Below are 26,045 nucleotides of genomic sequence, written 5' to 3'. Positions count from 1 at the left end.
AACAAAAAGGAAAACAGAAAAGAATCCTACTATTGTCGCTCATTCGCTCGCTCCATCTCTCTGACCAGCGAGCCCCCCAAGGATCGGATCTTCGCTTTATGTGTATCGCACTCGCTCCTCCGATCGCTGACCCGGTCTAATCGGTCTACGGGAACATATTCAATTTTTGAAGAATCATTAGGGTTTATCGTTAATCAATCTTCGCTTGACACTCGCATGAAGTCATGTTCAGAGAATTCCTTTCAATTGAGGAATTAGTACTTTTTGGTCCAAAGATCGTTCAATTTGAACATATCAGTCTCAGGCGTCAATGGCCGCCTCCCCTGTCAAGTTCCTCTTTGGTTTTTTGTTGCTCTCCATCATATTATGGTCGCTCTTCATGTAAGTCCCTGGATTTCTCTTTGATCCACATTCGCATTTATATATATTCGTTGCGTCAAATTTGTTGTGATGATTTATGATCCACGATCTTACTTGTGTTTTAAGAGAAGTAAGGGGAATGCACGTTCATTGTTTTGTAATGTTTATGAGTGGTTAATATTGCAATAGCTAAAAGAGTTTCTGCTTTGAGGTTAACGATTATAGACATGAGGGTGGGCAGTTTCTCGGAGTGACATGGAACAGTAGGCGTAAACGGTTCGATTGTGGAAAGTGGTGTCTCTGGTTATTTGACAAAGCATTAAATCCTCGAGTTGACTATGAAGATGCATAATGTTACCCTTCTTGTGTGTGCTTGTATATGCATATATATTGTAAGGGCAGCTACTGCCACAACTGGGTTTTGCTAATGTTAAAATCAAGAAACCATGCCTCTAAATTGGTAAGAGGTTCTGCCTGATTTTTACCCAAGACGAAAGAAGTTCTATTGGAACAACCTTTCAGTTCCTAGGGAAAGAGATTAAAGAACAAAGTGATGTGCAAATATGCACATGTTAGATTTTACATGATACATAAACTAAGGAAGAAAAGAGACGAAATAACTGTTAAAGCATTGATGAAATCCAAATAAGACTTACTAACTTGAAGAACTGAATGGTCATAGATGGGCAACACCACTAATATCAGCATAGAGAATAGTACTTTTGATCTCAGTGATAGAATGCTCCACTCCTGTATAATGTTGGCCCAAGTCATGCGCGTGCCTTAGACATCTCTAATTGTCAAAACCTTCCAACTCCCCTTTAAGCAGCATCTTTTATTGTTGAATATGTAACTAAAGGCCGTTTCACAAAAGAGGAGGCTCATGTAGGAACCTCAGTCTGTCATCTTGCTTTACAAGGAAACTGACTGGCAATGCCGAAAGATACTCAAATAAAGAAAAAAGAGTGCACCTAAGCTTCCGTATTTTTCAACATTTCCAGCACATAATATCTCACCATTGCCTATCAACTTCCTCTATAAGAAAAATAGTATAAGTGGAATATACTGTTCCACATCTTGGGCTCATAGAAACTGAATAAACTTAGGATTTAGGGTTCCAATGAGAAATGCACCCTAACCAATCTGAGTAGCGACCCGAGTTTTTGAGATCGTTTTAAGGCCTTGAGTTTTAATTACTGAAGGGATGAAATGAACCCCATAATTGATTAGACATCCCTTATCGTTTGCCAAGTCAATACAACCTGCTTGCTTGAGCCGCTTATTTTGTGCTTAAAGTTCAAAAGAACGGAAAACAAGCATCGAGGTTACTCCCAATCTTCAGCCAGAAAAAGAGAAAGCTTTCTATTTTTGGTAGATTTTAATCTGACTGATCATTTCCTCATGTGAAAGCTCTGTCATAGGAATATCTGTCACCTCAACTGACAGCGACAAAAATTAGAGAGTTCTTGCATTTCGGTCTTCTTTTTTTATTTTAAAATTTCCAATGCATCGTGGTTTATTTTATTGACTCAAATTCACATTTTAAGCCTGTAGAAAGCTTAGGAAATTCCCTAATTCATGTTTTTTAGTAGACAAGATGATAGAATTATTCGTGTCTGCCTCCTTATATTACCTAACAGTGTGAGCGAGTCCCTTTTGCCATTTGTAAAGCTTCATGGAACCAACTAAATACCCACCAAAAACAATTGAACCCAAATTGTTAAACTGTCAACCTACCTCCATTTGCTGTAGATGAGCTCAGCTTTATGCAGACTTTGCACCACAAACCTTTTGTCCTCATTATCAACAATAACCATCCTTTTTGTTTAAGATTGTGTATTCAGTGACCAGAATTTGGGCCTTGAACTCTTTAAGAAGAAAAAAAGAATTAGGCTTCGAATGTTTTTGGCAATGTTACTGTTCATATTAACTCAGTCATTTATTCTTGATCCCTTCACATACTGGGTGGCCATCTTACTTTACAAGTTCACAGTATATGCCACCTAGACTGGCCATCTAATTATAAGATTTTTGGGCACTAAATTTGTTCTCTCATCATCAAGCTTCTCACTTCTCTCATCTTGCCCCAAATCAGTATCCACGAGATAGTTTGATTATATGCAACCGTGATCTTTATTGTCTAGGTGGAGTGGTTGACTCTGCTTGGTGTTTGCATTAAGACAATAGAAAGGTTATTTCTCTTTGTTGCTAGTTAGTGCGAGGGTCAGCAACATGCCATTGCATGATCAGTTGGTCAGATTTTATTTATTTATTTTTTCTGTCCGACTCTTGTCATGTTTTTAGGTAGATTTTATTTGCTTATCAAAAGTAGATGTTTACCTGATAGGGGTGCAACAAATTTACACTGGAAGCATAATGAAAGGAACTTAGAAGGTGAATCATTTTTACAATGGTGAACGGTCTGCCCTATCAGTTGTGTTGATCTTTATAGGCTTCTGATTGTCTTACTACCAATGTATGTTTAAGATTTATAATGCTTTCTAAAAATGAGCTGAAAAAAGGCAGATAAGAAGAAGATTCAGTTCTTTTTGGTCGTGACTTAGCATAAGTATTGACATCCATTGTTATTGAAATCGAGCGATGTTGATTGATTTTAAAGATGCATCTCTTTTTCAGATTTGCTTCCAGGTTAGTGGCTTGGATTTTAAGTCGTCTGATGGGTGCATCTGTTGCATTTCGAGTTGGTGGATGGAAATGCCTAAGGGATGTGGTAGTGAAGTTCAGAAAGGTACTCCTCTTATGGCTACTGGGTTTATTTGCATGTTTTTAGTTTGAATATGATATTACTTATTCCATACAGTATGGTCATGACCTGGTGGCTCTGACAACTTGCAGGGTGCTGTTGAGTCTATATGTATAGGTGAAGTTAAACTAAGCTTACGGCAGTCATTGGTCAAACTTGGGGTTGGTTTCATTTCCAGGGATCCCAAGCTGCAGGTAGTAATATGTGACATAGAAGTTGTACTGAGGCCTTCAAAGAAAAGCACACAAAAGTCTAAAACACGCAGACCCCACTCTTCGGGCCGAGGGAAGTGGATGGTTGTGGCTAACATAGCAAGATTTTTGTCAGTTTCTGTGACGGATTTGGTTTTTAAGGTAAGGGATGTTCCAATAAGTTGTATATTTGAGTTTGGGATGTAAAGAGTAATCACATTGCTTTAGTTGTTACTCATTGTTTTACCGGCTTGAGGCTTCTTTGATTTTTTGTTTCAATTTTTATTGGCTATCTGCATTAAAATTTTGTTAGGTAGAGAAGCAGATTGGATTTTCATGAATGATTGTGCAACTCTATTATTTACTTTCTTGATAAGTATGCTCCTTGTGTGTGTGTGTGAGAGAGAGAGAGAGAGTACATATATTCCATGATTCTCTTAACTCTCTTTCCAGTCTTCAAGTTCCCATTCAAAAAACTCTCGAGTTTATCTTTTCTTTGATTCATTTTTTTTCTAAATCAAATTTAGGTCAATCTACTAGTGGTGCTACAAGTTCCTGTGGGGAAACTTATTGATTGGTGTCTGCGAATTAGTGTTTCTTAAGGTTTTTAAAAGTAATTTACACAATTATTTTTTGCTTGGTCCCCCGGTGAAGCTACATGATTTGTGTGGTATTGGTCTGGAAGCTGTCCGTTTGTTGGTGGAGTGTTCCTGTGGTATACCATACTTGTTAGAGACTTAACTGGGGTAGTCATGTGATGTCAGTGAGTGGTCTGTTAAATGTCAATTATGAGAGATCCTGATGTATGTGTTGTTTAAAGTAAGGTGAAAATTTTTATAAGAGCATCTCCGGCAGCTCCTCTAAACAAATTCTCTAAAATAGTCTAAAAAGTAATCTTTCCCCACTTCACACTGTCTCTATCCAAAACACTCTACAATAGTTTCCCTCAATCATTCCCTATAAGGCTATAACAATAAAATATTCATTCTTCAATATTTCTTTTTCATTTTCTTCCAATAGAGTTGAAGACTAAAATAATTTGAATTACTTTTGATTGATCTAATAGGAGAGAGAAAGTATATTTCATATTAAAAATACAGTGGATTGCTGCAGTGATGCCTCAAATATGAGATAGCACTGAAGCTTATCCTCAATAAAGGGGATGTCAAGGTTAGCTGATGGAGGTTATAATTTACATCATTTCTAATTTTTCGTCCCTAAAACAGGGAAGGGTGCTGAATTGGGATACTGATGTGGATGCCCTAAAGCATTTCTGGGTTTTGTTAGTGATACATTTAATCTTTGCCCTTTTCCTTTTCTCTTCTTTTCTCTCTACATACATTTATTACCAAACGCATCGAACTAATCAATGGCCTCTTGGGAAAAATTGCAGACACCAAAAGCTACTGTTGAAGTTAAAGAACTGAAAATAGATATATCTAAAGATGTTGGATTGAAGCCAGATCTTCTTGTTAAGCTACATATAATTCCCATTGTTGTTCACATTGGCGAACCGTGGGTCAGTTCTGACCATTCATCCACCTTTAATAGTGGGGGATGTATCTCTTCAGGCCAGACGTCCTCAGCTATGATTGAAAGTTCTGCTGCTGCTTTTAACTGTGAAGAATTTTCCCTCTTCTGTGGATTTGGGCATGATAGGTAATTTCCCCCAATATTTATTTATAGATTGATGTTCTCTTGTCTTGGTACCTTTTGTTGACTAATGTGCAAAATCAGGATTAAGCTTGTTGACTGATGTAGCTGTTCTTACATCTCTTTGTGCTTCTTGCTTGCATCTCACTTGCCTCAGCCTGGTCTTCTTGTATTTCTTACAATGTTCTTCAAACACACATTGTTGCCTCATTGTAGTTGTAATATTTGGGTTGCACCCTCGCTGGGTGCTTTCTTTTTCAATAATATTTATCAATTCAAACAAAAACCGTGTGCTGGATTATTTTCTTAAGTTTGAACTTGTTTCTTTTGAGTTAGGGAAGTTGGTGTGATTATCCAGGATGTGGACATGACTAGTGGAGAGGTTACTGTGACCCTGAATGAGGAGATGTTTTCGAAGAAGACTCCAGCAGATGCTAATTCTTCCACAGATAAAGTCATGGGGTTACCTCCTGATTCTATGGCTGCTCAAAATTCAAACAAGAAGCCAGCAGGGGTTGTTGCTCTTTCTAAGTATTCTTCTTTAATGCCAGAAAAGGTTGGTAGAGCTGGAATTTGCAACTGAGATGTTTGAATTTGTGCTCTCTTTGCGCTATTTTTCCCGGCAAGGTACTCTTCTATGTTAGCAGGAAAAATTACGGTTTTGCAATAGGCTAGTTAGATGGCATAATTTCTCCATCTATTTCTGCCTAGTGAAGAGAATCTTGTTTTCTTAAGTTCTTCATAATTTTGTTGGACAGTGATTGGATCAAAAGAGATTTTTATTGGACAGTGTCTATCGTTGTGGATAAATTTAAGTTCTTCACCATTTATACATATTCTAACAAGACGCTTAAAATTAAAGCATTTGCTAAAATCTGAGGATAAATTTCTAGTTGACTTGGACATACCGGATTCTTTGCGTCATGTTTCCTCGTTTTGTTCTTTCTTGGGTTTAACAGACTGCTGAGAAGTTTGTACCAGGAGAAAGGGGGAAAGGGAGATGCTTTTGTATAGTTTGTCGCTCCAAAAGCTAAGACATTAGTCGTATGAGTGGAATACCATGCAAGCATGGGCCGTTCATTATTACCATGCTGTATAGGTGTGTTTGAAGTGTTAACCTTTTGAACTTTTTTGGTTTTATCCATCCCAGTGGGCTTACTATCCGCTTCTGTTTAACTTCTTCTCTATAAAGTTCCCCCATCATCCTTTCAGAATATTTGCAAAGCATATTTATTTTGCCACATTAACTGCATAGATTGTATTACTTTCTAGAATATAATTGACCACCATTTTATATTTTGGTGGCAACGTTGATACTTGTGCATGCTTTGAATTACTCTCAGTCACATAAAATAAGGTTGCATATGTCACTGAATATGTATTGTATATTTGCCTAAATATTGGAACTTTTCTGTGATAGGTTTCTTTCAACTTACCAAAACTGGATGTGAGGTTTGTACATCGAGAACATAACCTTGTTTTGGAAAACAACATCATGGGCATTCAGTTGAAAAGCATCAAATCACGATCCACAGAAGATGTGGGGGACAGTACCCGTCTCGATGTTCAAATAGATTTCAGTGAGATACATGTATGAATGTGGAGTTGTTTCTTACGATTCTTTGTTGTTGTAATTATTAAATCATCATAGCGTGGCGTTTTAGTGACAGCTTTTTTATTCCATTACGTTTCAGCTTCTTAGAGAAGTTGGCACTTCTGTGTTGGAGATCCTGAAAGTCAATGCTGTTTTTTCTGTCTATATCCCAATTCAGGTGAGTCCCATGCAAATTTATTATAGCTTGGTATCTTTACCAGGTTGATAGCATTTCTCTGTATTTCTTCGATTGCAGGTACAAATCAAGCAATTATTTTACTTATACTTAATTCCCGGCTGTCTTATCACATTTACAGTGCATTTCCTTCAATGTCATTTCGTGAAACTTATGGTCTCGACCGACTTGATAATATTTGATCGGCATTATAAAATTGGTGGATTCTGACTATTCAGCTTCCACCACGTTTATGGGGATCACCACTTAGCCTAGTGGTTGACCATACCTCCTCGTCCTTCAGGAAAAAAAGTTTCGAATACTATGACACCCAAAAAAGCTTACCTATAAAAGGGAAAAAGTTCCGACCACATTCTAACAGGAGTTTAGGGAGCTTTTTTTTTGCTAACTTTGTGTTGATGACCTATTAAGTATAACCTATCTTACTGTTCAGTTTTCTTTCTTTCTTCCCTCCCCCTTCCTGTTTGGTGTTTTTTTTATGCCCCTATGTACTTTATTAATTCTCTTTTACTTATTTTTTACATTAAGAAAAAGTGAACGTTAAATTATCATTGTCAAGTGGCCGACCCATAACTGCGTTTACCTGTTAGAATTGAGAGTGGCAAAGATGTTATCCTTTGATGATCACAAGGTTTCCAATTATTAGAATTTGTTACTTTGCCATTCAACCCAATAAGTTAACTTGTTGGGTTTGGGCATTTCACATAATTTATATCATATTCTAATACTCCCCAACACGTGTGGGTTGGGCAATCCGACGTCCCAACACGTGGAAATCAAAGGCCGTTAAGGGGTGCCCAAACATATGGCCCAACTTCTCAATAGGTACCCAATATATGGGAAATTCAAGAAATGAGAGTTTATAAATTGTGGAAGCTAAGGTTTGAGCCCAAGATCTCATGCTCCTATACCATCTTAGAATTTGTTACTTTGCCTGTTATTCAACCCAATAAGTTAACTTGTTGGGTTGGAGCATTCCACATCATTTATATCATATTCTAACATCAATAATACGGCTTAAAACAAAATCAAATGTGGTTGGTTAAGTTAAAGTAAGTGTCTTGTTATTTATTCTCCCCTTCCCCCTCCTGATGTAGGATAACTTTTGCTGACCTCGTATTAAATTCTTGAAGGGATTTTAAGCAATTAGGGTTAAATCAAGGGTTTGGATGATTAGGGCTTGAAAGAAATTGAAATTAGGGCTTAAAAACGATAGAATAAGATCTGTAATTGTAGAGAAATTAGAGAGAAACAAAGAAAAGAAAGATAGATAACCTAAGCTTCAAACCTGGGGGTTCTTTGGCATCATACCAAAGGAGGATTTCGATTTCATCACACAATTGAAAAGCATTGCACATGCTTGAAAGTAATCTCAATATTATGCGTTCATCATTGTCATTGTTATTGAGAGATTACATCCACACATATATATCGACTGACTCTTTATAAATCCTAATTCTATAAAACTTCCTTCAAAAAGTAAACTAATAAGATTCCAATTATAAATATGACTTGACTTAGGAAAATAACCTGATGAAAGACTAATTGAAATGTTTTTTAGTATAAAATTCAAAATTCCAGCATACCTGGGAATTCTGGCACTACCTCTGAACTTAAAGATTACTTATCAAAACTGACCCAATAATTAACTAAGTTAAGAAAACATAAAAATAAGACTTAATCCTAAATAGAGTAGGATCTGTAAGCTTGCAGATTGTCCATGAATCTACATTGTGTAGATATTTGATTTTACTCTCGAGACCTCTTTAGCTCCCGCATCACCTCTAAAAAATATCTCAGTATTGGTTTGGCGATTTTGTGTGTAGTGTATAAATTGAGTGGCATGAAAATCTTGCAAATTTATATAGATTTGTAATGCAGTTCATGAAGGTCATTTTTACAAGTAGGTGGAATGGTAGAGCCACCAATATGGACAGTATCTCAAGTTCTTCCATGTTATCTTTTTCCTGGTTCCAACTCAGGTGGCCAAAGGTTGAAATTAAATTTCTTAATTTTGTTGGATTGCTGGAGAGTTGGGACTTAGAGGCCAGTTTATGGAGGGCTATAAACTATTTCTTTGGTGTACATACCATGAGTTAATATTTTTACTTGTACTCTTGAAAAGGTTTCTGTTTTGGTTTTTCATTTTCTGAATGTTGAGTTGGATAAGGAGCTTATCTTAGGATTATCAGTTGTTTAATTTTATTTTGTGTTTTCTACTTTTCTTATATTTGGGTAGTGTGCTCCATTCATTGATGGATTTCTTTTAACAAAATACGTGCCTCCTTTCTATGGGCAAGTGGAGGAGTTAGATCTTTTAGGCACCAAGTGCATGATTTATTGTCTAATTCCACTCATCTTTTGTATGCTTTTGTCTTTCAGCCGACTTCGCCTACCAGAGCTGAAATTGATGTTAAGCTGGGAGGTACTCAGTGCAACATTATAATGAGCAGATTAAAGCCATGGTTGCATCTTCACTCTTCGAAAAAGAAAAAAATGGTGCTCCGTAGTGAAACTTCTACTCCTGAAAGGCGACCGTCAACTGAATTTAAAGCCATCATGTGGACATGTACTGTCTCAGCCCCTGAGATGACTATTATGCTTTACAGCATCAGTGGCTTGCCTCTGTATCATGTAAGTAGCACGACTATTTATCTGTTAGGTTTTGACCACTTGAAACATGTTGAACTGAACTGTTGCATTTTGTTGTTTTAGTTCTCCTTTTGATAAGTTGTAAATTTTAATCCCCAGCTTTTTTCTTTGGTTAGAGATAAGTTTCGAGTGACTTTTTTTCATGCTAGGATGCAATGACCATGTTTATGGGACCTAGGATAGATTAATTAATTCAAACTTCTCAGTTCAAGAGGTGGTGTAACTTCACTAGATTTCATCATCAGGCTCTTGTGGAAAGTGTCATCTCCAAGTTACTTTTGCCATACAAATGCAAGTTACATTTCTTTTCTCTTCCCCCTCTACCGAACACTTGTAATTCATGAATGTATTTTTTGTTGAACAAGTGATTCCTCATCCCGATTTTAAGATGTGAGTCAGGAAATATTTAGGGTTTCGATGGTGAAGTGTTACGGTTGGGAATGCAAGGGGTGGTGGAGCTCATGACGGTACCCTGAAGGGGCATGTTAGGTATGCCATAAGGAATATTTTGTCCTTCAAACAGAGCCTTTTCTTTTTGGAAGAAAGAAATCCAGTTCATCAAACAGAAGCTTTTGTGAATTTAATGAAACATAGTCTCTTGAAGTCCTGAAAACCTCAGGTTTAAGTCTAGTTTACCTCCCTGTCCTCGTCCTTCCCTTCTATAGAGCTGTCCTTCGATATTTCTGAAACTTTTCTTAGAGATTGCACAAGCTGTTGTATTTCATGCTATTGTCTTGAATTAGTAAATATACATTCTTCAATTATTGAGTGGAGCCTTTAGGTGTGGTAAATATATCTCGCGGTAGATGACATATTTGAATTTTTTTTCTTGAAAACATTTAGTTGGGGTAGATATATCTTGCTGTAGACAAAATATTTGATTTTTTTTTCTCTTGAAAAAAGAAACTTTGATTGAAGTGGCAATTATTTCTATAGATATGGTTTGTCTGTTTTTGACAATTTCTACGATTTGTCTGAAGAAATTCCCAAATGATCATTTGTACTGCCGGATTTAAAAATTATTTTCCCTTACATGAAATCAAAGTTGTGCATAATATGTAATGTAGGGAGATGTGGGTTTTCTGTTTAGCTTTTGAATTTGAATCTGAACTCTTCTGTTTATTGTCCTCTGTGTTACTGATACCCCCCAGTACTTGAACCTGTATGTGTTGAGTCTGTCACACTCCTCTCTTTTCTTCTTTCCTTGTTCTTAAAAGAAGTTGCTGATCTACCTACTTGTCTCTGTCATCCATAATATATTTCAATTTTCAGCCACCTATGGTAGTTCATGTCTCTCTCTGAACAGCACAATTCTTGCAGCAGTTGAAAGACTTGCACTTCTTGAATAACATGCCATAGTAAGGGGAAACATTGATCTTCTTTACTCGTCCTATTCCCTCAATTGCTTTACTTGCTTCCAGAAATCTTGCCATTGTGGGTTGTTTACTAAAGCTTTGTTAGGGAATTGTCTATAGAGGTTTCTAAAGAACAAAATCTTCTTTGGAGACTAGTGTGAGATAAATTTGGATTTAGTGGATTGGTTGGATTTCCAAGTTAAGAGCGACATGGGTAGGAGTTTGGAAACCATTTGAAAAGAGTGGTATGATATCCCAATGTCCAGTTCAAGGTTGGGAATGGTGAAAATGGTGGAAATTTAGCATGATGCTTGGTTAGGAGGGAGGGGCCCCTTAGAAGTCTGATTTCAGGGTATATTTAGTTTTAAAAATAAAGATGTTGTTGCAAATCATGTTGCTAGTGAAAGAATTGGTGTTCTCATTTGGAACGTTACTTCTGGGAAAACAGAGTGTGTTTGGGAGCTGGATACAACATGTTTTGGGTGGTGATATCTATGGAAGGATTGAGTTTAGTGTTGTTTGAAAAGCTTCTAACATGGACAGTTTATTGTAAATTTTTTTTACAAGATTCTTGTCAAATGACCTTGGAAATAATGGTTATTGCGAATTCCATTGAAAAATGATAGGGAAGTCCAAAATTCCATCCAGGGTTTCAATTTTTTCAATTAGGAAGCGGAATTAGGGAGAATTGTAACTATTAATAATTTATGATAGTTAATAGGTACTACCTGACTGTTAATCTCCTACTTTATTGTAATGGGACTGGAAAAAAATGGGAATTTTCCCTTTGATTCAGGGGAATATCTTGGGTGATAGCTGAGTCTTTCGATAATTGGTTTATAACTCGTGCTTTTTGGATCTTGGAAAATCATAACTTTGATATTCGTCTCTCTTCAGTGTAAGGTGGCTCCCCCCTGGGTACCTCTTCTATTAGGAAAAAAGGTTCACCTATTGGTCAGATGACTTGTTTTTGAAGATTGACCTTTTGAGTTTGCTGTTCTAGGTGTTAGTCAATTCTAAAAGTTAAACTCTCAATGCTCACTCTCACATGAAGTTGTTATAAAACCCATGTTTAGGGCTGCAAGCTAAACTGAAGAAATGATGCTATAGCGTTTTGACTTTCACTTCCTTTTGCAGGGTTGCTCACAATCATCACATGTGTTTGCAAATAACATCTCAAATACTGGAACTGCAGTTCATATGGAGCTTGGTGAACTAAATGTGGACATGGTGGATGAATATCAAGAATCGCAAGAAAGTGTTTTTGGTGTAGAGTCTAATTCAGGCTCCTTATTAAATATAGCAAAAGTTAGCATAGATTGGGGCAGAAAGGACAGAGAGGTGTCCGAAGACAGTAGTGCTAGACATAAATCGGTTCTCTCTGTTGATGTTACTGGTATGGGTGTTTACTTTACCTTCAAGCACATTGAGTCATTGATAATAACTGCCATGTCCTTTCAAGCTCTTTTGAAAAGCCTATCTGCTTCTAGTAGAAGAGCTTCACATGGCCAGGGAGAGCGTTCATCTAAGTCATCAGGGAAAGGAACACAGCTCATAAAAGTTAATCTTGAACGGTGTTCTGTTAACTTTTGTGGAGACACAGGCCTGGACAACACTGTAGTTGCCGATCCCAAGCGTGTGAATTATGGATCACAGGGTGGTCAAGTTGTAATTGATATCTCAGCTGATGGTACTCCTCGCAGGGCAACTATAATGCCTTCAATTTCTGATGAAAACAAAAGATTAAAGTTCTCTGTTTCTCTTGACATCTTCCTTTTCAGCTTATGTGTGAACAAGGAGAAAAATTCCACGCAAATGGAACTTGAGAGAGCCAGATCTGTGTATCAGGAATATTTGGAAGAACGTAGGCCTGTTACAAAATTTACGTTGTTTGATATGCAGAACGCAAAATTTGTACGGCGTTCTGGTGGTCTTAAAGAGATAGATGTTTGCTCTCTTTTCAGTGCCACCGATATTACAGTAAGGTGGGAACCTGATGTGCATCTCTCACTGCTTGAGCTTGTTCTACAATTGAAGTTACTGATGCACAATCAGAAGCTTCATGGACATGGAAATACGTATATGGGGGATGCATCTAGCACGATAGATGCTGTAGAAAAGAAAGAAGCTACTTTAGAACCTGGACATTTTGATAAGCGAAAGAAAAAGGAAACAATTTTTGCTGTTGATGTGGAAATACTGAATATCTCGGCTGAAATTGGGGACGGGGTTGAGGTAATGGTGCAGGTTCAGTCAATTTTCTCTGAGAATGCCCGTATAGGAGTACTTCTTGAAGGACTTATTCTTAGTTTCAATGGTTCCAGAATATTCAAAAGCAGCAGGATGCAAATTTCTCGCATTCCTAATGCTTCTCCTGTTTCATCTGATTCCAAATCGCCGTCTGATATCACATGGGATTGGGTGGTTCAAGGGCTTGACGTTCACATATGTATGCCATACAGGTTGGAGTTGCGTGCTATTGATGATTCTGTTGAGGACATGTTGCGAGGTTTGAAGCTCATAACCACTGCTAAAACTAATCTTATATCACCAATAAAGAAAGAGAGCTCAAAACCTAAAAAATCTAGCTCAACTAAATTTGGATGTGTGAAATTTTGTTTACGCAAGCTCACCTTTGATATCGAGGAAGAACCAATCCAAGGTTGGCTGGATGAACACTATCAGCTGATGAAAAATGAAGCCAGTGAGATAGCTGTTTCAATGAACTTTCTTGATGAGTTAATTTCCAAAAACAATCAGTGTCCAAAAGCTACTGAGACAAATGACTCGACCTGTGAAAAAAAGATCAAATATAATGGAGTTGAGATTGATATACAAGATCCTTCGGCTATTCAGAAATTGCGAGAAGAAATATATAAGCAGTCATTCAAATCCTATTACCAGGCATGCCAGAAACTTGAGCCATCAGACGGTTCAGGTGCATGTAGGGAAGGGTTTCAGGCCGGATTTAAACCTAGCGTCCGCAGAAAGTCTCTTCTTTCGGTTTTTGCTACAGAGTTGGAAGTGACCTTGACAAATATTGATGATGGAAAGGCTGGGATGATAGAGATTCTAAGGAAGCTTGATCCTATATGCCTTGAACACAATATACCATTCTCTAGACTATATGGTAGCAATATTTTCTTGCAGGCTGGCACCCTGGCTGTTCAGTTAAGAAATTACTCATTTCCTCTTTTTTCTGCTACTTCTGGCAAATGTGAAGGTCGCATTGTATTAGCACAGCAGGTATTGCTGAAAGTCGTCTCCCACCTTTTTGTCTCTCTTGTTCAATGCTTTTCTTCTTTTTGCTTTCCCCGGTTTTATTATGTGTAAATTTCCTTGCATTCATGTTGCTTTAATGAAGTACCTTGAGTAATTTCTCATAAACTATATATTTTTAAAGCCAAATGCTTTATCTATCATGACAAAGAAGACCATAAATATAAGCCAGATGGGCTTTCACTTTAGAAGTCTTCTTGAGACTATTTATACCTGGGCTTATAAATTGTGTTGTTGCCTGTCCTGAAATGTCCCAAGCTCTGTTCAATAAGCATGTGCAAAATAACTGTAGCATATGGAATGTAATTGCAAATTGAGGTAGTACAGGGTTTGGACCATGTTTCTTTTTTAATTTTTTTTTATGTATGTGTATCACCACTTGCGTTCTGAATTTTTTTTTGGAGTGTGAAACTCTAGTCACCTCAAAATTTTATTTATCTAATTCGGCTCTAAAATAAAATTAATCCATATTTTAATGGATTTTGTTAATCAAAAGATCATGAACGTGAGAAACATGAGCAAAAGAGAGCAAATCCCATTTAATATCTAAATTGAATGTGTTGCCATTTTTTGCGTTTGTGTGTACAGTAACCTATTTTTGTCGGATGCTCAAAACATTTACTGCTCAATGAATTAGACAAGGAAAAACTTATTATTAGAATATTTTTTCAGCATCAACCGATTGTCTATTTTTTCTTAACACATGAATTGTGTCCATTTATTTTTTCACTTGGTACTAAATGTAACATTTAGGAAACTTATTTAAGTCGAGCAGCAAACATATGAAGTAAAATTTACTTGGTACAAAATTGTTGTTGGATATCTTGGGCACATTTCATCCTCGTGCAAATTTGTTGTTCGACTCTTCATGTGTTTTTCCTTTTATGTATTCTCGACTTAGAATTCTGTGCCATTTGTTTTGTCTTGTCTTAACTCTTGAGATATGTTGTTTGTTCTCTAAGATGACAGTTGCTCTTTCTTCTAAATAGGCTACCGCGTTTCAGCCACAATTATACCAGGATGTCTTTGTCGGCAGATGGAGAAAGGTGCGAATGCTTCGTTCAGCAAGTGGCACAACTCCACCAGTGAAAACATACTCAGATTTGCCTATACATTTTCAGAGAGCAGAAATATCTTTTGGAGTGGGATATGAACCATCTTTTGCTGATATAAGCTATGCTTTTACTGTAGCCCTTCGCAGGGCTAATCTTAGTGTCAGGAACCCTTCCCCACTGGTGCAGCCACCTAAAAAGGAACGTAGTTTGCCATGGTGGGATGATTTGAGAAATTACATTCATGGAAATATCAGCTTATTCTTTTCTGAATCTAGATGGACTGTTCTTGCAACTACTGATCCGTATGAGAAGCTTGACAAACTTCAAATGTTATCTGGATCCATGGAAATTCAACAGTCTGATGGCCGTGTTTATGTTTCTGCAAAAGATTTTAAGATTTTAGTAAGCAGTTTGGAGAGTTTGGCAAATCGTCGTGGTTTGAAACTTCCTGCAGGTGTATGTGGTGCTTTCATAGATGCACCGGTCTTCACTCTGGAAGTTACGATGGATTGGGAGTGCTATTCTGGCAGTCCCCTAAATCATTATTTATTTGCACTTCCTGTTGAAGGGAAGCCTCGTGAAAAAGTTTTTGACCCCTTCAGATCGACATCTCTATCCCTTCGGTGGGACTTGTCTCTTAGACCCTCTCTTCCCTTAAGTGAGAATCAATCAGCATCCTCTTTAGTGAGAGGTAGCACTGTTGTAGATGCAACTGTTTATGATCCACCTTTTAAGCCTGACAATGTTTCAGTTGCTTCACCAATGATGAATTTTGGAGCTCACGATTTAGCTTGGTTGCTTAAATTTTGGAACATGAATTATCTTCCTCCCCAAAAATTGCGTACTTTCTCTCGTTGGCCTCGTTATGGAGTCCCAAGAGTTGCTAGATCAGGCAATTTGTCTATGGACAAGGTGATGACAGAATTTATGTTCCGCATTGATGTTACTCCTACTTGTATAAAGCACATGCCATTATATGATGATGATCCAGCCAAAGGACTGACATTTAATATGTCAAAGCTGAAATATGAACTTTGTTTTAGTCGGGGAAAGCAAAAATACACCTTTGAGTGCATTCGTGATACTCTTGATCTTGTTTACCAGGGTCTCGACCTGCACGTGCTAAAGATTTTCATAAATAAAGAGGACTGCACTAGCGTTGCTAAAGTAGTTCAAATGACAAGGAAAAATTTCCATTCTGCATCCATGGATAGGGTTCTCAGTGATAAAGACAATTCTATGGGTGGTTGCACAGAGAAGCATCGTGATGATGGATTTTTTTTGTCATCAGATTATTTCACAATCAGAAAACAGGCCCCAAAGGCTGACCCTGCAAGGTTATTGACATGGCAAGAAGCCGGAAGAAGAAATCTTGAGATGACATATGTGAGGTCTGAGTTCGAAAATGGGAGTGAGAGTGATGACCACACGCATTCTGACCCAAGTGATGATGATGGATATAATGTTGTAATTGCTGACAATTGTCAACGCATTTTTGTTTATGGCCTTAAGCTTTTATGGACAATTCAGAACAGAGATGCTGTTTGGTCCTGCGTTGGCGGAATATCCAAAGCATTTGAACCTCCAAAGCCTTCTCCTTCTCGGCAGTATGCACAGAGGAAATTGCTCGAGCAGAAACAGTCACATGCTGGAGCGGAGGTGCTTCAGAATGATATCCCCAAGCCGCCTTCTACTAACCATGGTGTGAACCTCCTTTCTCAGAATGTGGAGTCGTCGGAATCTCTTTCATCTCCTTCCCACCCTGCCAATGCAGAGAATGCATCATCTGCTGTTGTTGGTATGTTTCAGAATAGACATGATCATTTAAAACTAATGTTTGAAATCTGATATTTATAAATCTAGTTTCATTCTCTTTTGTTTTGAAACTTAAAATTAATGCTATTGGCAGTAAAGCTTTATTCTAGCTATATTTGACGGCACCCTAAATTTTATGTGAACAAGATTTATTCTCTCAGCAGCTAAAGATGGGAACATAAATGATTCTGAGGAGGAGGAGGGGGGTACTCGACACTTTATGGTGAATGTTATTGAGCCACAATTTAATCTCCACTCAGAAGAAGCCAATGTAAGTAATGATAGAAATTCCAGATAGATCTCACTTTCTATGGAGACATGTCTGACTTCCCAAAGGAGATATTTACTGATTTTTACTTTTTGTTTATGTATGATGGTTGTATTGTCAACATCATGTTTAGTAATTGTCCCCCCTTACCCCAACAGGCAGAAGAAAAAGTTGCAATTTATCATGCATTGTGATTTCAATTGCAATACATACTAGAAAATTATCATCCTGGTCCTTTTGTTTAGTAATTGTTCTTGTTTCATTATTGCTTTTAATAGGTCAACTAATACTTAACAGTTTGGTGGTTTCCTTTAGGACTGATTCCTCATATATTGTATTGCTGTTCGAACTTTAGCTTATAATTTGTGTATGTCTTAGTTCTCTCTGCCTATGTTTTTTTTCCCCCAAATATCTTATTTGAAAAGTGAAGATTTTTTATTAGGTTTGACATCAAATTTGAACTGTGTTCAAACTCTTCAAATATTTTATTTTCGCAGAGATGAGAGCTTATCTTTTTGTGATGGTATTATAACCCAGGTGGATCTTCTAACAGTATTATCATTTGTGTACTTTGAAAAGTATTGACATCTGAAACTTCTATTATTGTGCTTGTATTTTTCCTTGGAAATGTGAGTGGTTCTTTATAAACAAAATTTCTAATATATATTTTATTGACTAATGTTACCTTTTCTGTTTCCATTTTCTGCATTTCCTTGCAAAACTAGAATCATTTTGATATGGAATATCCTTATCAACTTCGTGGAGTGGAAATTAATTGTAATGCGATGGGGTCTGTTATGGACCTCGTACAACTCTCATGAACTGTTGGCTCCTATTTGGTGCCTCTTTAATAAAATTAGTTTTTTGTCCATTCAACAACTAAACAAAAAAAGAAATATCCTGATCGACTTCAAACTTTGCATGCGAAGTTATATGATATTGTTATTTACTTCATATGGATTAGCTTGGCAATACTGGCCAAGAAATTGTGGTCATTATTTGAGGTGATGCTTTTTTTGACCTCAGGGTAGATTTCTGCTTGCTGCTGTTAGTGGACGTGTATTGGCCCGATCATTTCATTCAATCCTTCATGTGGGCTATGAGATGATCGAACAAGCACTTGGTACTGATAATGTCCATATTCCTGAATCTGCCCCTGAAATGACGTGGAAGCGCAAGGAGTTATCTGTAATGTTGGAGCATGTTCAAGCTCATGTTGCACCTACTGATGTTGATCCAGGGGCTGGACTGCAGTGGCTTCCGAAAATCCATCGAAGCTCTCCTAGAGTAAAGCGGACTGGTGCTCTACTTGAAAGGGTGTTTATGCCTTGTGACATGTACTTCCGTTATACAAGGCACAAAGGGGGGACTCCAGACTTGAAGGTAATATAGCTTTTCACAATGCCTTTTATACTGATCGGATGGTTTATGTAGATTTACCAATTATTCTTTTTGACATTTTGGACCTTGGGGGAGCCCACATTACATGGGCCTACAAAGCATGGGTGGCACATTCTTTCTCTAAAGCCGTGGCTTATGAGTTGGGTCCAAACACTTGCCTTATAAGCCACTCAACACTTCTATATTTTTCCAATGTGGGACTTCTTGTGTGGGTTCCAACAATTTTATTGCTTACTAAACATGTGATGGAAATTACATGTATGCCTCCTTCAGCAATGTGTCAACTTATCCACTTTACTCAGTTATCAAGTTTGTGGGATAATTTGATTGCTGCTTTGTTTGAGTGGTAAAAAGGTAAACAACTCCCGTGCACAAAACTCCCGCAATGAGCAGGGTTAGGGACAAGCAGGATGTATGCAGACCTTACCCCCATATAATATGTGGAGAGGTTGTTTTCAGGAATTGAACTTGTGACCTCTAGGTTGCCCCCTCTATAAATGTACCACTGTGCCACATATTCCCCTTGTTTGAGTCTATATTATGAAAAGATAAACAATATCATTTATAATAAAAAAAAAAAGATAAACAATATGCATTACATATAATGGTCTTTCATGTTAATTAATGTAAATTGTAGGGCAGACAACAAAGAGCATTCTAACTCTTTATGTAAATGTAAATAATTGTATCATCGTAATCATCTAAGCCTTTGTAAACAATTTGGAGTTGGTTACATGACCCCAATACACATAAGAGAAATAAGTTGAAATCCACAGTGGGGATTCGCCTTCACTATTTGTTGCCCTTGCTTTTAAATATACTGGATATTGGTTATTTTTGCTAGAAATAAATTATTAGAAGGCTAAATACAATGTTACTGATGTATGTAAGGATAATAGGGAATATGGACCTAAAAGAATCTAAGAAGTTGCCAACTGTCGAAGAAATTAATCATGGGAAGTAAGATTCTAATACGAGCATAAAAATTCAAAGATAGATACAGGCTTTATAGAAAGTCTGTGCATGTCCCCAAGATGGTGGGTATTTGTTATTTTCTTGATGGGATACTCTATTTTGATTCTTGAACCATGTGCTTGATTTTGTTTTGTTCTGTGACAGGTGAAGCCCTTGAAAGAACTTACTTTCAATTCCCATAACATAACAGCGACAATGACGTCTCGCCAGTTTCAGGTTATGCTGGATGTGTTGACCAATCTTCTCTTTGCAAGACTTCCTAAGTGAGGATTTGCCATCTTTTCTGTTTATTTTTCTTTATTTTATGTTTACCGAATTTATGGTGTGCTTTTTGAAATCATGCTAGTCTTTTGTTTCCATTTGAGATATCAAATTCTGTGGTAGCGTATTGTTTTCTCCATGCACTCAATTCTGAACATATTAGTATTAGCAGTGCTGGCTGTTCATGCAACTGTTGCAATGCCTTGCGGTTTCAATTTCATGTATTTGAAATTAATTGTTTAATTATGCTTAAAGTTAATCCATATCTCTCGTTTTCAAGTACAGAAGGCTCTAATTTCTATGGCGCTGGATTACCCTTACTATTTGCAATCATATAATTTGGGCTAGCTTTTTATTTATTTTCTCATACTTGGTCTTACTATTTATAGTTGTGAGGTTTGATTAGAAAGATTAGTTTTGTTTAGCTATTGGTGTTATAGCCTATAGGGTATTGGGAGATAAAACTCACGGTTATTGGTGCAGGAGCATAGAGTGCACTGTTACGTCACAGTAGTGTAAACTTTGACAAATTTTTGGGAATACTTATTTTGGTGTTTATTTCATTTTCTAAGCTATATTTTATATTAAGCTTAATATCTATGTTTTACGTGGATCATGTGACTAGCATGTGACTTTTAATATTATTGAATGGTTAGGAACTTAGGATAGTCGATTCTATCGTCCTATTTCTAATCTATGCGCTCAAATCCCTATTTTGCTATTCCTTATCGTTGTCTTATCATTTACCTGCATCAGTTATCCAATCTTATTAGTCTTGGTTTGGATATTTCTTGAATAGAGGAAATTGAAATTGCTAGCAAAAGTAGAACCAATAGAATGAGCAGAAAGAAGATGGGTAAAAGAGAGAGAGATAAAAATGAACAGAAAACCAAAACACTTGACTACCATCTGCCATGCCACTGGAAGAGCCTTTAGCTCCAGTGGTCCTCGATAACATGCTATGAACCTTGTGATGATGATTAAAAACTTTTTTTGGCTAAATCTGGAAAAAAAAACATTAAATCCTAGTTCTGTTAAAACCATAAGAGATCATTTACCCCATAATGATTGTCTTTTTGGTGCATTGTGGGGTCACTTGAGATATTTGGTATCTTGTGTTGCTTGGCAGTTCGAGATATTTGGTACAGTGCATTGCTTGGTTGTTCTTACATTTCTTGCACAATTTGGTCTGAAATGAGCAATGCTGAGAAACATTCAATAATTGCTTGGGAGCTAGGATTGGGCGTCGGGAAAGGGGCTAATAAAAGCTACATGAGGAATATATCTATTTGTGTACTATGGGTATAAAATTTGTTTGGAAAGAAATGGGTAGGCCTTTGAGGGGGTATAACACTCTCTGGTAGAGATCAGATCACAATTGCTGACATTATTTTCCAGATTCTGGCATCCAAGTCTTTCCAAATTCTTTTTCTTGTGTCTTTCAAGATGCGACATTGTTTTTTCCTTTTTTTTTTTTGACAAGTTTCTTTTCTCTACTTTAGTGCTTCTCTTGCAGAGGCCTTGACAACCACCATGTCACTTTTTTGGGTTTCAATGAAATTATTACTTGCTGAAGGAGTAAAGTGATCATAATCCCCATCCCTAATTAAAACCTTCTCAGACGGACACCATTGCTCATGTTTTGTTCGCTGAAGCTTGTGAAAAAACTTGTATTCATATTAATGCTTCTTAACTTGGTTCTTTGCTAAAAAAATAAAAGAAAAAGATTTTAAAGAGTAAAATATGAAACACATTATGTGATTATCCAATAAGGTTGCTCTAAAATAGCACGGGCTTTCACTCTGGACTGAAAGGTCAGCTTTACTGTAGTAGGAGCATCAGTTTAGCCATAGGCATCCAAGGAGGTTGGGCGTTTCTTAACAATGACACAGTTGTGGAACTTTTTTTAAGGTTATGTCTGTGATTGTCACTTGAATTAAACTAATGAATTTCAGTTTTATCTCTGTTTCAGATTAAACTGCAGATGGTTGTTTTCATTTGCATGAGTCTTAATTTTGAGGTTGATTTTATGGTTGAAAATGTTTTCATGCTCTTCCGATTGATGTTGAACGATGATTCAGGCCTCGGAAGAATATTTTGTCCTATCCTGCTGAAGATGATGAAGAGGTTGAAGAGGAGGCAGATGAGGTGGTTCCGGATGGGGTTGAAGAGGTGGAACTTGCAAAAATTGACCTTGAACATAAAGAGAGAGAACAGAAGTTACTTCTTGATGACATCAGGAAATTGTCCCTTCAATGTGATGCCATGGGAGATCTATACTCAGAAGGAGAAGGAGATTTGTGGATGATAAGTGGTGACAGATCCACACTTGTGAGAATTGAACATTGTGTGCCACCTCTTGAGTTTGAAGAATTGTTTTGTTTATGTTGCTAACATTAGACATTTGAGATATTTTCATCCAGGTGCAAGGACTGAAGAGAGAGCTTGCAAATGCAAAAAAGTCGAGGAAGGAGGCATCAGCTTCATTAAGGATGGCCTTACAGAAGGCCGCTCAGCAACGGCTGATGGAGAAGGAGAAGAATAAGAGTCCTTCCTATGCCATGCGTATATCTTTGCAAATTAACAAGGTTGCTTGGAGCATGCTTGTAGATGGTAAATCTTTTGGCGAGGCTGAGATAAATGACATGGTAAGTGTCTATAAATGATTAAATCGGGAGCAGTTTCATTTATTTACCAAATGAGATTATCACAAATAGTGTGTATTATTGCCTGAAATGTTAGATTCATTAAGTAGAAGTTTCATGCAGCATTCACAAAGTCTTATTGGGCAGTGCATTCTTGTTTCACACCCAATAATTATTGATAGTCACTCATACAATTTTGTTTGTTCCCAAAGCTCTGCATGATAAAATCGTGGCACCTGACTATGATTAGGTCTTGCCTTTCAGCTAGAAGATGTGCAAATAGAGCAGCCTTCGTAGTGCAGTATTATTGTAGGCGTAACTTCTTACTGTACTGAAAGCTCTCTGCCCACTTGAGTTCTATCCTTGCACCTCAGTGGTTGAACCTATGATTTTGTTATGTGATTTGGCTAATGTTGGATGCCTTTTATTTTGTCATACAATTAGGTTATTCCCCAACCTAGGTAGTATTGATTTCTAAGATAGGTAAGGACCTTCTCTCTAAGACTTTGGCGAACTTTTTTCCCTTAATGACTGAGTCAGTGAATATATCAACTTTCATTTAATGGATATAAATAATGTGAATTTAAACTATAACCATGACTGCAAGTAACTGTGGCTCATAGTGTGGGAAATGTACATTGATAAACCCTTGAACCTTTCTGCTGCCTTGCTTGAGAAGCTATTTTTTCCTTCTGCACCTCATGGATGACTACTATGAGCAGGGGCATAAAGGTAGTGACTTTCTTCTTTTTGTTTCATTGTGGTTTGACTTAATTTTGCTCATTATGAAAATATGTAAAAATGCTATCAAACAGTGTGGTGCTTTTCGAAGGGCTAGTACATTTTGTTCGCAAATGCTTTGGCTTGTGCTATGATTCAATTACAGTTCATTGGCATTTGGTTCCTTCAGGGATATCCTTGATACAGTTTTTTTTTCCTCCCACTTTCTTACAGATATTTGATTTTGACCGGGACTACAAAGACATTGGTGTCTCACAGTTTACGACAAAGTATTTTGTTGTAAGAAATTGCCTGCCTAATGCCAAGTCAGATATGCTTTTATCAGCTTGGGATCCTCCGTCAGAGTGGGGAAAGTATGTTTACTGTCTTTTACTGGTTTCTTTCCTTGATAGGTTCCATACACTTGTGTTTTGGGTTCATTATCCCCCCCGCCACCCCAACCCCCCCCCCCCCCCCCCCAAAAAAACACCCCCACCCCACAAAAAAAAGTAAAAATTATGTTGCATATTACAAAATTACAGTCAAAGCATCTTGGCTTTTGTGTGGGTCTTTGTATCTACATATTCTCTCAGGGGGTTTTTCGATATGTTTAAAGGCAACAAGGTATGAAGGTTTCAGGGTTTTGGAATAATGATTGGAAGAGATTTTTTATGAAATACGCTGAGAAAATTCAAGATTTTGGGACTTTCTTGGATTGTGAAAAATATAGTGCAAGAATAGTAGTCCCTAGGGATTTAGGAATCTTTATTTACTAGATCCAGAACTTTTGTTCTTCAAGGAGTATTAATATTATGAAACTTTTATGGTTCCATGGAACGAGTTCCTCCCTCCTTTTTTTATTTTTATTAATAGCTTCAAAGAAGCGACAAACACTTGAATTGCAATGCCAAGAGAATCAAAATTTAGTTGTACTGAACCATAAAGCTGGACAAATACTTGAAATTTGCTGATTCTTCCAGTCATTCTTTGAAGATTTATTTAATGATTCTGTCTGATATTATTTTCTATATTTACTTATAATGGATACAGAAAATTCATGCTACGAGTAGATGCAAAGCAGGGAGCCCCAAAGGATGGAAACTCTCCTCTTGAACTTTTCCAGGTAATTGTTACTCGTGGTTTAGATCTTTTCAGAACTTCATGAATTTTGTTCAATACATTTGGCATTGCATCTGTATTGCCTTGTTTGCATGGAGTTGAAATGCCACAAACAAGGCTATAATGTTCTTGGGGAGGAGAAAAGAGGAATTCATCACTGCTGCCTGATATGTCTGCCTAACTGTAGCTTCATCTATAGGTTACTCTAAATGGAGCAAGGAATGTAAAGTGAAGAACAAAATGGAATTTAAAATAGAATTATGGAGGCGAATATTTGAAAGAATGGTAACTTCCGGAGGAAAAACAAACAGATGAAAGATATAAAAGAATGATAAAGAGAATATGCAAAGAAATATTTGGGGAGAAAATAAGTTAACAAATTGACCCAACTTCTTCTACGATTAAACTGATAAATTTTGACATGAAATTTTTGTTCCACCTTGTGCACTCATCTTCAAACTGGAGCATAAATAGCATATTTTCCCTATTACAAACTTACCACATATGTGCATCTCCTGATGATTTTGGAAATTGGTTTGCTGAGTTTTTGATATTTCATAAGTTGTACTTTTTTTATATATATAAGTTTCTTCCCACTTAAAACGAAATGTTTTTTATATCCTTCATCATGAAACAGTAAGTTGGAGGTAATATAGGTTGGTGCTTGCTTATTACTCATTAGACGTCAAGTCTATGGGCAAGGAATGTTGAACTCCAGACATACATAACTTGGTCTGTGAATTTTCTTGCTAACCTTTCCAAATGATCAAGATGATGACAAAATTTTCGATGGGGAAGTCGAAGCTGAACAGGCGATAGAAAATGGTGACAAGTCAATATATCAAAAACTGGCACATATACCTCTTTGCTATTAATCTTGTTTTCAAGTCTCAAATAAAAACATAATCTGGAATCAAAATAAAATGTTTGAGTCTTCTAACATACATGAAGGTGAAAAGAAATGAAGGAATGCACAAAATATAAGACAAGGAAGCAGATGAAGTTGGTTTTTTTTTGTTCATATGCCATCAACGGAGATTCTTTAGCCATTTGATGAGACTTACCTGATATATGATCTTGTACAAGGTGTAATTGCGAAGAACTAGGGGATAAATTATTTAAGGGGTGTACTATGCTCTGTCACATTTTCTAACCCTCCCCAAGTCTATGTAGAGCAAGGAAGTGCTTAGAAACTAACTTCTTTGAGGAGGTTTCATGATCAAGTGCAACAACACTAGGTTGCTAGATACTTAAAACTAATATTTGTCTTGGCTGCTGGATTTATTTGTGAATTTGAGCATTTATGACAGATACATGTACTTTCTTCTCGGGTCATGTATTGTGTCAGTTGCACGATAATCAATTGGGGATTTTGTGTGCTTTTGTGTAAAAAAATGTTAATTCTCTTTGAAGTCATCGTATGGCTTTGCTCTTGGTGGTGTTTATTTTCTGTTGATTTCACCAAAGTGTTTGCTTTGAAATGAAGCAGATCTTTTGTGGTCGTTATATCCCGATTTGTTCTTTGAGGATCTTAGCTATTTTTTGTTTGCTCAAGACAAGCTTTTCTTTAATATTTCAGGTAGAGATTTACCCTCTTAAGATCCATTTGACAGAGACAATGTACAGAATGATGTGGGAGTACTTCTTCCCTGAAGAAGAGCAAGATTCGCAACGGCGGCAGGTTAGTTAGCTGACTTGTACTCGAACTGGTGAATAAGCTGTTTTGCGGAAGTAAAGACAAG

The 26,045-nt window shown here is 37.0% G+C and overlaps 1 protein-coding gene across 7 annotated transcripts in view; it reads left to right on the top strand.

Annotated features, from left to right (window-relative positions):
- LOC120011074 (protein SABRE-like) overlaps nt 1-26,045 on the top strand; it is a 29,203-nt gene continuing 3,158 nt past the window's right edge. The window contains exons 1-19 of one of the 7 annotated variants that reach the window (XM_038862105.1): nt 2-381; nt 2,708-2,773; nt 2,998-3,109; nt 3,217-3,477; nt 4,709-4,974; nt 5,305-5,524; nt 6,389-6,559; nt 6,663-6,740; nt 9,141-9,392; nt 11,903-14,011; nt 15,034-16,897; nt 17,076-17,185; nt 18,209-18,565; nt 19,703-19,821; nt 21,901-22,150; nt 22,243-22,467; nt 23,419-23,558; nt 24,235-24,307; nt 25,883-25,984. In XM_038862105.1, the coding sequence (XP_038718033.1) occupies nt 3,038-3,109; nt 3,217-3,477; nt 4,709-4,974; nt 5,305-5,524; nt 6,389-6,559; nt 6,663-6,740; nt 9,141-9,392; nt 11,903-14,011; nt 15,034-16,897; nt 17,076-17,185; nt 18,209-18,565; nt 19,703-19,821; nt 21,901-22,150; nt 22,243-22,467; nt 23,419-23,558; nt 24,235-24,307; nt 25,883-25,984 (6,669 nt within the window). In that variant the 5' untranslated portion in view covers nt 2-381; nt 2,708-2,773; nt 2,998-3,037. Of the gene's footprint in view, nt 382-2,707; nt 2,774-2,997; nt 3,110-3,216; nt 3,478-4,708; nt 4,975-5,304; nt 5,596-5,927; nt 6,068-6,388; nt 6,560-6,662; nt 6,741-9,140; nt 9,393-11,902; nt 14,012-15,033; nt 16,898-17,075; nt 17,186-18,208; nt 18,566-19,702; nt 19,822-21,900; nt 22,151-22,242; nt 22,468-23,418; nt 23,559-24,234; nt 24,308-25,882; nt 25,985-26,045 lie in introns of those variants that run through there. The other 6 variants (XM_038862104.1, XM_038862103.1, XM_038862106.1 and 3 more) reach the window with 6 other exon arrangements.

The sequence above is a fragment of the Tripterygium wilfordii genome, chromosome 12 (genome assembly GCF_013401445.1).
Source record: "Tripterygium wilfordii isolate XIE 37 chromosome 12, ASM1340144v1, whole genome shotgun sequence".
NCBI lineage: Eukaryota > Viridiplantae > Streptophyta > Magnoliopsida > Celastrales > Celastraceae > Tripterygium > Tripterygium wilfordii.
Note: the sequence above shows the minus strand (reverse complement) of the source record. Positions and strands in the feature narration are given on the sequence as shown.